The 13232-nt window shown below is 47.2% G+C and overlaps 1 protein-coding gene across 8 annotated transcripts in view; it reads right to left on the minus strand.

Moving 5' to 3' along the window:
- The window catches only part of ZFAT (zinc finger and AT-hook domain containing), a 188946-nt gene that overhangs the window by 72792 nt on the left and 102922 nt on the right, over window positions 1-13232 (minus strand). For 5 of the 8 annotated variants that reach the window (XM_032610134.1, XM_032610135.1, XM_032610136.1 and 2 more), the window contains exons 11-12: window positions 5526-5614; window positions 3165-3215 (exon numbers count right to left, since the gene is read on the minus strand). In XM_032610134.1, coding sequence (XP_032466025.1) covers window positions 3165-3215; window positions 5526-5614 — 140 coding nt within the window. Of the gene's footprint in view, window positions 1-3049; window positions 3107-3164; window positions 3216-5525; window positions 5615-13232 lie in introns of those variants that run through there. The other 3 variants (XR_004346469.1, XM_032610137.1, XM_032610140.1) reach the window with 2 other exon arrangements.

Raw genomic sequence — 13232 nt, forward strand, 5'->3', positions numbered from 1 at the left:
AAATATATATAAGGAAAACACAACACCTGGGAAATATTTAGAATGAGTGATGTACAAACATAAATTGAAAGCATGATTAGACTGGTTTGTAATCCTTGCTTTGGTTCTTTTAGGAATTGGAGTCATTTTTAAGAGACAGGGGAGGGAAAAAAGAGCCAACATTTTTTGATCATCTACCATGTACCAGATCCACTTCTCATAAAAGTGATATTGCCTTTAATATCTTCATACCAGGAGACAGATATTGCCATCAACATTTTACAAACAATAAAATTGTATAAAGAAGTTAAATAACACAGCCTGTAAGTGGCACAGTCTGTCTAGTTCTAAACCTGAGTCTGTCTTGTTCTAAAAGCCTGTGTTTTTCCACAAGATCTCATTGCTCTCAGAAATTTTCAAGTGCCAAACAGAAACTCAATGAACTTCCAAATGGCACAGCTACCGTGGTACAAAAGGCATGGTCACTTTGGAAGAGAGTTTGGGGGTTTCTTACAAAACTAAACATACTCTTACCATACAATCTCGCCATCTCACTCCTTGGTATTTACCCAAAGGAGCTGAGAACGTATGACCACACAGAAACCTGCAAATGGATGTTTACAGCAGCCTTATTCATAATTGCCAAAACTTAGAAGCAACTAAGATGTCCTTTAGTACATAAATGCATAAACTGTGGTCCATCCAGACAATGGAATATTATTCAGTGTTAAAAAGAAATGAGCTATCAAGCCATGAAAAGACAAGGAGGAACCTTAAACGCAATTACTAAGTGAAAGAAGCCAATCTAAAAGGGCTACATACTGTACAATTCCTACTGTACGACATTCTGGGAAAGGCAAAACTATGGAGACAGCAGAAAGATCAGAAGTTGCCAGGAGGCAGAGGGAAGAGAGGGATTAATAGGCAGAGCAAAGAGGATCTTGGGGGCAGTATAACTATTCTGTATGATACTGTAATTGTGGATATATGTCATTATACATTTGTCCAAACCCATAGAATGTACAACACCAAGAGTGAACCCAAATATTAACTACGGGCTTCAGGTGATTATGATATATCAATATAGGTTCATCAGTTATAACAAATGTACCACACTGGTGGGGATGTTGAAAATGGGGGAGGCTGTATGTGGAGGGGGAGTGGAGCCAGGTGGTACATAGGAAGTCTCTATATTTTCCTCCCGATTTTGCTATGAACCTAAAACTAGTTTGGGGGGTTTTTTTTGTTGGTTTTTTTTTTTTTGGCTGTGCCGCATGGCTTGTGGGATCTTAGCTCCCCAACCAGTGATTGAACCCGGACCTCTGACAGTGAAAGCGCCAAGTCCTAACCACTGGACACCATGGAATTCCCCTAAAACTACTTTTAAAAATAGTTTCTAAATTTAAAAAAATAGATAAGACTGGTAAAATCCAAATAAGGTCTACAGTTTAGTTAATAGTAGTGTAACAAAGTCCACTTCCTACTTTTGACAATATACTATAGCTAAAGATGTTATCACCAAGGGAAGGTGGGTGCTAGGTACACAGGAACTCCGAGACTTTTTGTGAGTCTAAAATTGTTTCAAAATGTTTTTAAATTAAATAAAGCCACTTTTTATTATTGATGTACAAGGAGACTGGCACAGAATCCACCAGCCCTATGACTGAGAACATTTCTATCAGCAGAGTTATGGGCTCATATGAGCCTATTGGAGAAAACTCCACAAGTGAGTCTGCCTGGTGATCACATTGCTTACAGAATGGCATGCGGCTTGCTTATGTGCAAGAAGCAGAGAGCTGAACAGCTGGGCCAAGGGAACAAGACTGCTCCTGTTTAGAGACTCCTGGCTCAGCACTGGTTCCTCTCGTCCGAGCATCTTCTCTGGCACATCTTTAAGGTCGATTGCGTCAACCCCACCCTAGGGAATGCATGTTATTTAAGAAGCACATATAACACCTTCACTGTTTGTGAACCCTCAGTGGTTTGGTGGGCTTTGCCCAGTGTTTCATAGTCTTTGGATTTTAGGGTGACATAGAAATGCTTTTGGTATGATGTCCACTGTAGGGTTCTTTATAACAGCAAAAACTGGAAACGACCAAACTGCCCAATTATGAGGGGAGTGTTAAACTATGATACTCATCCTTATGCAGCCATTAAAAGTAGTTAATAAATGTATTTTCATAAAATGAAAAAAGGCCTATGAAATGAGGATAAAGAAAAAAGGCAATATTTATAATGCCTAAAGTAGGTAGGTGCCCCCGTCTGGCCTCTGACTGGGAGGTTATTCTAACTCAGAAGTGAAGTATTCTATATTTATAATGCCTAAAGTAGGTAGGTGCCCCCGTCTGGCCTCTGACTGGGAGGTTATTCTAACTCAGAAGTGAAGTATTCTCAGCGAACCATCCGGCCACTCATCTAAGCCACATTCTCCAGTAGAGCTTCATCACCGATAAAGCCGACATTTTAATCTCCATCCAAAAAAATGCTCATTTACAGTGCGACCTCAACCATGTCTAAAAATATATGCAAAAATTCCCCCAAGGAAAAGAACCAAAAAGCATTTCCAAATCTTATTTCGTGAATACATTTTAATTTCATTCTTAAAATAAACACATGAATAACACCATGTAATTTTTAAAGGTAATACAGGAGTTTGCCTTTATTACAGTGTTTCCTGACACAAATTATATATTGAAAATTACACATCCAGATCTGGAAAGGCAAACTGGTTTCCTCTAGCAAGCCAACTGCAACGGATTAGCAGTATTTGCCCAAGATGTTGAAGTCTCATCTCGGATCAGTAAAATAGTGACGCTTGATTTCTTCATAATGTTTGCTGTGGGTAGGAAAAGGGAATGTAGGAGATGCATACTGCATATTTTCTGATATGGATGAAAATTTCTACCACACAGATAGATGTGAAAGGAAGAAAAAAGAGTGGGGGAATGCAGTGGGCAGAAAAATGCCCTCCCCAAAGATGACCATGTCCTAATCCCTGGAACCTTATGTGGCAAAAAGGAATTCAGACTACGGCTAGAATTAAGGTTATTGATCCTCTGACTTTAAGATAAGGACATCGTCCTGGGTTATCCAAGTGGGTGCGCTGTAATCACAGGGTCCGTTCAAACTGGAAGAGGAAAGCAGAAGAGGAGAGTCAGAGGAGGAGAGAGATGAGGGATGCTCACCTGGCTTTGAAGACAAGACGAAGGGGCCACGAGCCGAGGAGTGCGGACGGCCTGTAGGAGCCAGAGAAGAGCAAGGAAATGGATTTTCTCTTAGAGCCTCTCCAGAAAGAACACGTCACCTGCGTGTTAGCTCAGTGCGACCTGTGCTGGAATTCTGAGCCACAGAACTATAAGACAATAAACTTGTGTTGTTTCAAGTTACAAACCTGGAGTAATTTATCACAACAGTAATGGAAAACTACTACAGGGGTGGACAGAGAGGAAAGGGAAAGGGCAATTACAGTTAGGATGAGGGTGGCTGGCAGGAATCAATTTCATTTTGCCTCACCAGCCCCAGTTAACCAAGAAGCACGACTTACACGCATGTGTACAAGAAGAGCATCCCGACCTGGAGGAAGGGAGAAGCCCAGGGCTGAATTAGTGGTTCCCATTCAGGCTGAATCTCATCTGCACCTGGGGCACCGCTCAGCAGGGGGACCCCTTCATCCACGGAGAGGCCGTGGGAAACTGGCCATGACCCAGGGCCCAGCTTAGTCGGGCTCCCGAGGCCCCAGAGTACAGCCATGGGATGGCAGGAAAAAGCTGAGAACCACACGTGAGAGGGACACCTTCAATCAAATCACCCCGAAATGCACTTCTGCACACAAACCAAAGATTCCACACATCTGAGGAACAAGTCAATGAGGACTTCAGGGCAGAGAGACTGTCTGCTGTGTCTGGTTAGGAACGGAAGATGCTCCACACGGAAACTGAGGAATGAATGAGAAGTCTAGCTCCGATTCTGAAACAGCGAGGACAGAAATCAAGCTCCCTGGGTCCACATTTCTCATCTATAAAGTGAGAGTTGCCCTAACTCTGCATCCTCTAGTCCTACAATTGCACTAGTCTAAGAAAATCCAGAGTCCCCCAGAGAAACACATCTATGAGAGGTGGGATGCTACATTAAGCTCTTAATTTTAATTACGTGCAAAGTATGCAAACATGGAACATCCCAGTTCAGACACTTTGCACTCCTGCTGGGTGACACGTGGGTCTCACCTGAGAAACTCGTGTTCAGTGCAGACCTGAAAGCAGCTACAGAAGCGACAGGCACAGCAGCCTCAGGTTTCCCAACTGCCCCCTTTCTGCCGTCAACAAGGGACTGAGAAGATCTGGTGAGAGACGCTCAGGCCTAGGGCTCGGAGGCAAAGCCCCAGTTCTCACTCCCTCACCTCCTGGATAGTCAGAGCACATGAGCCCTCATCCCCCCCGAGCCACCTGGTTTCTTAACTACAAGAGGAGAGATCATGAGGCTTCAAGTCACTTCATCCCAAGGCTGTTCTGAGCATCAGATAAGCTTGTCATCAGGGAGGGTCCTCGTACCTCAGAAGGGGTGACAGACAGCAGAGGCTGGCCACTATTATAACGGCGACTGAAGCCCGTGGATATGGGCATCGAGGAGAGATTCGTGGGGGTCACTTGACTTATGTGAGATGCAGGTTGTTCCGCTGTCCAATCTGGGCAACGCTATCTACTGTGTGGAGATCAGAGTTGAGGGGGGTGAAGCTCCTGGCACAGTGCAGGGACACAGTAGATGCTCAATAAATATAAATGCACCTCTGAGTGTGGTGGCCCAGGGTCCTTCCACGTTCTGCCTACCGCCCTCTGGGACTTAGCAGTGGACATGATTTCAACAAACATCTCAGAGCATCGTGTCCCCACCTTCACATGCACATGCCAGCGGCAAGAGCACCGATTTTAAGGGTCAAGTTGCTGAGGGCGGAGCAGAATTTTTTATTAAACAAATTCACTGGACCAGAGTTCTTACTGTCCATAACTGTGCCATAAGCAGTGGCCAAGGGGATATTACCATCTACATGAGAGAAACATCAACTGGAGGTATTAAAAGAATAAGGAAAGCCACGGTCTCCCGAGCCCCTGTTACACGCTGGCACCGTGGCGGGCACGAGTGCCATTCCAGCTCTTACAAGCGCCTGCCAACCGGGCATCATCACAGCTGCCGTATCAGGGGTTCACCTGAGACAATCCATGATCTGACAGCACACACCTGTCCGTAAAGCTCGTACTCTTTGCTCTACATGACTCCATTTTTTTACGGTGAGAGGGTGCCTTTCTCCAGTCTGCGTCCTCTTACACTCTGTTCCTGGACTTGGTCTCCAAAGTACAGAGAAGCGCTACACTTGCAGAAGGAGAGGGCATGCAGTCAGCCGAGCCACGCCCCAGACTCCACGTGCACTGGCTGAGCAGGCCCAGAAGGGAAGGGGACGCTCCAAAACAACGAAAGGAGGCTCCCTCCGTCTTTATTTTGAAGAGCGGTGCGCTTCCGACTTGAATACCCGCTCCGGCGCCGAGCCCACTTACCTTGAAGGAGGCGTGCTGCTCCATGTGCCGCAGCAGCTGTGGCTTCTGCGCTGCTGTGTAGTCACACACCGTGCACTTGAACTGCTTCCCTGAAAAGAAGGGAGAAGAAGGTGAGCGCCGTCAGGCTCGCAGCCCCTGCGTGGGAGTGGAGCGTGTACGAAGGCACGAAGAGGCCCCGTGCCGTCGGGGGTGTCCAGAACGTCAGGGGGAACTGGCAAGGAAGTGCACAGCCGCAAGGCAGCATGCTCCGTCTAGCCCAGGGGAGGCCGGGGGGCCGGACGCCAGGGGCCTCAGTGTCTCCCTCGGAGTGTGGACGCCATCCCGAGAGCCAACAGCACCTGCAGAATGCCCTTCAGCAAGAGAAGAGATCTGTGTTTTGGAACCCGTAGGAGAGTAAAAGGCAGATTTCAGGAGATGCTAGAGAGAAAAACGACAGAGAAGTGTGAAACGTGGGTCTTTTGAGAGGATTCATGTTTCAGCAATTTATAAACATTCAGTAATGTGATAAACAAGCCCACATGTTAAATCAATGGATATATGGGGCAGGCTACATTTTTTACCCCTGCGGAGCAAAAATAAAAACCTCAACTTGCAATAATACAAACGTGCAACCAAATAAAAATACGGCCTTCTTCTCACAGCAGCGATGCTTACCACGCAGCTTCTAATGGCTCTAAGCCTCCGGAGGCAGCAATGACCACAGTCACTGCACATGGTGCCACAGAAACACTGGCTCCCTCTGGGAGCCTCTCACACCTTTCCTTCCCAGCCGAGCTGGGTGAAACAGCTGTCCACCTCTGCAGCCTCCATGCTCCTTTTCTATCCACTCCTGAGCCCACCCCAAAACTGGCAGGTGACACCAGCTCGCCCCAAAACCTGTCTCACCAAGGTAACCAGGGAACTCCATGACGCCAAGCCAATGGCAGACTTCAGTCCTTATTTGACAGGACTCTACCGCACGTGGCTCTGCTAACGCCGCGCTTGGGAAACCCTCTGCTCCTCTGACGCCACGCCACTACTGCCTCTCCGTGCCTCTCTATTCGTTCAGTGTATCCCGGAAACACTCTCTCCCATCTACAGCTTTTACACACTGAGGTCCCAGACTGCTCCAGCCCACACCCCCACTCTTCTCCTTCTACAGGCATCCTTGCATGTAAACCTTTGAGGTCAAAATCTACACCTCCTACGCATACTTTTACACCTTCTACCCTTCCCTAAACTTGCGATTGAGTATTCAACTGGACTACTGTTTAGCTGTCCCAGACGTCCTGATTTGGACTCTGCCTCACCCATCATATGGGGTCCACCTCCGGCCTGCCTAGTTTATCACCCACCTGATCGCCCAAGTCAGAGACCCAGTAGCCTTCCTCAACATCTTCATGACCCCAACTTCACTCACCTTATTTTTTAAGCACCTGATTTCAACTCCCAGTATTTTTCTATTTCTCTCTGTTTCTAAAACCTCCACACTGGTTTAGGCCCTCCTCATTTCTTTCCTGGACAATGGCAAAAGCCATTGCTCAAATGAATTGGTTTCCTTTCTTTCAGGCAACCCTCCCATCCATCTATCACCCACCCACTGCCCCCTGCTCCATCCATCATCCATCCATCCTGATGCCCCATCCTCCATCCTTGATCTAACACACAAACTCGTCCACAGCCCTTGCTGCACAGCCCACCAATGACTCCAAATACAGATCAAAGTTGAAGTTCCAAAGCATGGCATGGGAGGCACCCAAAATCAAAGTAACTCTCCCCCCTGATCCCTCTCTCTGACTTCCTGTTTTGCCTTTGCAGTCCAAGAACCCTGAGCCTCTGCTAACATCTTCCATGCCTGAGATGCACTGTCTCTTGGCATGTGGGCATTCTTCACTTTAACTCAAAACTCCAGTTGAACAACATCTCTGGTACAAGCGGGCTAAGAGCCAGCCCCCTGAAGCTCCCACACACACTCTCACACACTCTGTCCATGCCCTGGTCCTGCAGCATGGTCATGACCTGCCATTGGCCTCCCATCGGCAGGAACCATGTCTTAGTCATCTTGGCACTCCTAGTGCCTGAGCGCCTGGCACACACTGACATATTCTGTGCATTCTACTAAACTGAGCTGGGCAAGAGGCAAAAAGGAAACTTTGTACATCTTACTTGCCTAATGCTCTCAATAGCGGCAGCAAAAGGGAAACAATAACATAAACATGTTAATACTGCAATTGTACCTATCATTCCAGGCGAAGGACCCCCAAACTCTAGATTCTACTAATTCTGCAAGTCCAAAGTATGAGGAAAACCTTTTCATGTGTAAGGCAGAAAAGTCATAATTAGAGCGCAGTTAACACCTTACCTTGAACACAGTACCATCTTTTTCAAACAGAAGGGCTATGCATGGCTACACATCTCCTGTATAAACTCGGACACCCATACTTCTCCACTGGTGTGTGACTCGGCTAAATACATCATGACTGTGCCAGGCGGCCTGAGCAGAACGGTGTCTAGGTTCCCCACTGGCACCATGCGGGGAGGAAAGCTGATATCCACGGTGATAAATATTTTCACTCACTACCAATGCACTTGGATCAAACAGTAGGAGATTAAGCTAAAAATGATTAGTGCCTGAAATGAATAAATGGCATCACCTCGTTTGAGGTCCACAGTCAACCTTTTATGAATATACTCCCGGGCTCGCCAGAGACAAGGAAAGAAGGCAGCTCTTAAAAGCCATCCCTTATGAGGCGTCAGAGCGCAGGCAATAAATATTACAAATGTTTTCAGCGACCAGTGACGCCCCCCCACCGAACAGGCTGGGAGAGCGCTTGACATAATCTTTTGCTGCCTAATTAAAACAGTGCAATAGAGATGCATGACTAATCATAAAAATGTAATGATTTGAGACTATCAGATTGCTTTCTATCAAGATACTCCTGAGAATCACAGGGGGAATTGTCTAGAAAATGCAGTATTTACTCGAGGTTAGAGTGACCTCAAAGGGCTGGTAGGTGCACAGCAAATGGCTGTATCGGAGGTGAGTCATAGAGCAGCCCAGGAACAGAAGGGAATGGTGACAAAGAAAAAATGAGGTGGACGTTTTAAAAAACTTAATTCATTTTGCACACAACGTGCCCGGCTAGCTCTCCATAGCGAGCTGCTGGCCGTCAGCAGCTGTGCCAGGACATGGCGTGTCTGATCTCCTCGCGCTGCCCAGAACCTGGGGAGGCAAGGCAGGGCACCCCTCTTATGGATGAGGGACTAGGAACACGAAGCTGAGCAACTTGCCAGGTTGTGAAGCAGTCGGTGGCAGAGCCTGGATTTGGACCCCAAAGCTCTGACTCGGCCACGTAAGAATCCTCTTGGCTAATAAGGACATGGCATGATTTCCCCAAAGGGAACAAAGAATTTCCAACAGCAAAAGGGGCACATATGAACCACACGCATAAAGCCTGGTCCCGCAGGGTGGCGGCCCCGGGAAGCACCAGTGTGGCAGCGGAGGGGCGCTCTCCTGCAGCCCCGGCCAGCTCACCTGTGAGGCCCGGGGTTCATTCCTCCCTGCTGCTCAGTGTGTCCCCACTAGAAAAATGGGGAGGCAACCTCTGCCTACTGCCAGGATGGGCTCAGACTCTGGGCGGCAAGCACCCGAAAAGTGGTCCCCTGAGAGAAGAGGCTGAGGGTATGTGCAGGTGACCCAGCAGCAGACCCTGCTCTGCCACGGCCACTGGGGCAGCACCCCTCAAATCCTAATGTTTTGACCTCCCGGACACTCTCGGGGACAATCCAAGGATAGGTCCAGTTAAGCCAGCCTGAGATAATATTCCTTAAAATAGAAAGAATACAAACAGAGAAAGGAAAATGATAATGTGTAAGTAACATAATATCAAAGAGTTCACAGAAGGCTTTCCGCATCCTGCCCCCAGCAACTGCTCTGGCCTTGTCTCCACCCACAGCAAGCCGTGACCCCCTGGCAATGGCTGGTGGGACCCTCCCCGTTACCTCCTGTGCTCAGCCATGACCCTCGCCCCCCTCTCTCCACCCCAGGGACATAGCACACTCACGCCGCCTCCGGGCCTTTGCACTTGCTGCTCTGGGGCCTGGGGTGCCCTTCCTTCCATGCTCTGCTGGCTGGTTTCCCTTCCATAACCATCCCCATCTTCCTTTTCTGATTCATTTGTGACATCCCTCATCTTGTAACATGTTCATATTGAAATTGAACCGTTTCACATTCATATTTTCATGTCTCAATTTTCTCAAAATTTAAGATATTTCTTTATATCTCAACTGTAATGTACCCCCTATCTTATCGATTTATCTTGTTTCTCGTTCAGCTTCATGACAGTGGGGTGTTGCGTTTCTGCTTTGGTTGTTGTTCGTACCACTCGCTGCTGTACCCGAAGTGCCTAATTCCAAGTGGCTCACCGATTCATCTCTGGTTGGTCCACCTGGCACCCTCGGTGGGCTGCAGGTACTTCGGGGTCAGGGACAGTAGACTTCTCATTCCACATCCTTGTGCCCGGCAGCGAGAGTATGCAGGCGATGAGGCTAGCAGCACGTCACAGGGCCGTCCCAGCAGGATGTCTGCTCAGCCACGCGCCCTCTCCCTTCCCACAGCCACCACCATCACACAGGGCACCACCAGAGCCTTGTATACGGCCCTGCCCACCATCCCTGCCCTCCCAGCCACAGGTGATGGGACCGCTGTGGACCAGTGACCCAAGCTGAGCCAGGAATCTGAACTGTCGGGATCTGAAGCATGTAACTCAGAAGCTATTGGTCATTATATTTTCAATCTGTGGATGAAATAAGAACACAAACCAGTCTGCAAAGGGAGACGGAGACAGAACGTCAGAACAAGGAGGCAGAGATGAGCAAAGGTGAGTGACGAAGACACCCACTCAGCAAGCACTCCCTGAGGGGCCACTGTGTGTGGGGACCAGGCCGGACCCCTGAGCACAGCAGCGGGCAGACAGCGGAGCCCTTGCCCTCATGGAGCTCACGGCCTATAAGGACAAGAAGCAAATAAATCACTACAAATCACAATGGGCTATGGGGGAAACGGACGGGGCCGTGGAGGGTGAGGAGGCCAGGACAGGGTGCGGCCATGGGGCTGAGGCAGCAGGGGAGGCCTCTGTGAGCAGTCGATGGTCAAGCAAAGGTGGGAGGTCGACGGGGTCCAGCCACAGTTACAGGAGGTGAGGACAGTCCTGTGAAGAAGCAAAGGAAAACGCAAGGATCGCGGTCTCTGTAGGATATAATAAACGTCCCTTTTCTGTTTCAGTGGCCTCAAATGAGTTTCTGACAATGGCAAGCAAGAGTCCCAGCAAATACAGCTGTTGAATGAATCCGTGGGTGCGTGAATATAAAACGCCAAGACCCCTCAAGGCAAAGACACAGAAAAGGACATGAACAAACAATGCACTCAGAGAGGATTAAATCCGACTTAATTAATCAAAAGAAGTCCAATGACAGCAAACACTTGCACACAGCGCCATGAACCCGTCACTGTTACAAATTCCTCATGCACGTTACTCATGTAATCCAGCTTATCCTCTAATTCACCTGATCGATTTGTTGATTATCAAATCCCTAAAAAGTATCATAAAATGGTAAGGTCTGATATCCATTAAACTAAGAAACTGAACATGTTTAATATCATGCAAAAATGAAAGAGTTCAGTGAGAACACTGTCATGTTTCTGGTACAATTTTTTTGAAAAGTAAGCTGGCCGTGCAATGCGTGATTCAAACCACCAAAACGAAAGAGCCACCCTGCTCCTGGAAATATGTCCTAAGGAATTAATTCTTGCATTAATTAATTAATGCAAGAAAGCATTCCCTGCAACATAAGCTGTAATAACGGGAGGAAAAAAGAAAACAATACATTGCCCCCAAATAAGAGAATGGTTATGTAACTCATGGATCACCATCTTAATGGAACATTATACACCTCTTAAGTGTATTATTCATGGACTCTACAGCAACAAAAACTAATAGTAACTTTAAAGCTAAAAGAATGATACTTATCCTTTAATCACAACTACGTAATCATTCCATCTGAACAGGAATAAAGGTTGAAAAAAAATTTTTAAAGAATAATTTATTTGTTGTGTGATAGAATTGTGGGCATACTTGTAGGAAGGGGCTAGATTTTTGTGACTGTGGTTTTAATGTTTTCTGTGTAACAGAAAAGCATTTCTGGTAAATTAGCACCCATCTCTGAAAGGCTGGGATGTTGGATCCCATTTGCTACTGCCCATAGTCCAGAAGACGGGTCTTTCAACATGGAACAATAAAGTGATATCAGTGGTTCCCAAACTTGAAGCTCAAAAGAGTTCACTGTCTTTTAAAACACCAGCCAAGCTTGACTAGCTGTACACTGACTGAGGCATCTCTGCCCCCTCCTCTTTGCACAGAAAAGACAGCGGCCTAATTTTGTGAATCATCTCAGGGTGGTCATTTCTTGTCTTCTGAGTCAGGATTGAACCTTTCTAAACAGTCAGAAGTCATTCTGAGCCAATCCTTGTCAGTAAGGAGAACAAAAGAAAGCAGAGCCACACCACTCTCTGGAGAAACACTCTTTTGAGGGAAGCACTCCAAGCTTACTGCAAAAACACTGGCACAATGAGAAAAGCTAATTGAAGGTACAAAGTCTTCCTCGTTACAAACTACAGAATTTAGAATCTCAGTTACTTATAAAATTCTTATTTGATCCAGAGGCCCAGAGGTTAAACGTCAAAATCACAACAACCCAGATGAACCTTACAAATTTAACGTGCAAAGGAAAAAGCCAGACACAGAAGAGCACGTTTATATGAATCAGTTTATATGAAGTTCAAAGACAGGACAGATCACCTTCCGGTGTTAGGAGTCCGGGTGGTAGCTACCTTAAGGAGTAGTGAAGGGGAACAGCTGGGGGGATGGGTGAGGAGGGCTCCTGAGGGCCTGGCAATGTTCGTGTCTCATCCTAGGATGTGCTTACACGCTGTGCTTCCTTTGTGATAATCCACTGAGTGGAACACTTACCAATTATGCATTTTTTGTATGTGTGTGATACTTTAACTTTAAAAACGTGAAAACAACAACAGTACAAGAACGAAACAGTCAGGCTACCTTCCCCAGAAGGGGCTCAGGAACTGGCACCAAATTAGTTCAGCAAAGAAAAGATGTGACGGGTAGTTCAAGGATAAAGTTTGAGGACTGCGTGGCAGTGTGTGAATGACCCTGGCTGCTGTTGCAGGTGGTAAGAAAAAAGACACAATCGGCAATCTCTGCCCCTGTGCTTTCCCGTCAGGCATCTTGCTGAGTGCTGGGCTTGCTGGAGATTTCCACTGTGGATATTGCTGCCCGTTCTGGAAACACGATGTTTCACCAGCAGCTCCTATTTTCCTCAAAATGTGTGATGGTGCAACTCCCGTTCAAAGATGGGAGACTGGGGGGTAGAAATGTCACCTCCACTACTTCTGTTCATCCCTCAATAGGTGAGGTACCATCTTTGCAGAATCTCCGTTTTCAAGTTTCCTCTGGGAGGATTCTGTTTCTCTAACTTGAGCTCTTCAGCCAGTGCTTCATGGCCAACTGGCTGACGGAACAAAGCTGATCTCTGACCTGTGGACACTGGCTGCGCCTGGCAGTGGGATGCTGGCTAAATCAGGTACCACCAGAAAAAGCCCAGGGTCTGGAGGCAGGCAATCCTGAGCTCAGCCCTTGACTCAGGTCTTAGGCA

The sequence above is a fragment of the Phocoena sinus genome, chromosome 17 (assembly GCF_008692025.1).
Source record: "Phocoena sinus isolate mPhoSin1 chromosome 17, mPhoSin1.pri, whole genome shotgun sequence".
Classification (NCBI taxonomy): domain Eukaryota; kingdom Metazoa; phylum Chordata; class Mammalia; order Artiodactyla; family Phocoenidae; genus Phocoena; species Phocoena sinus.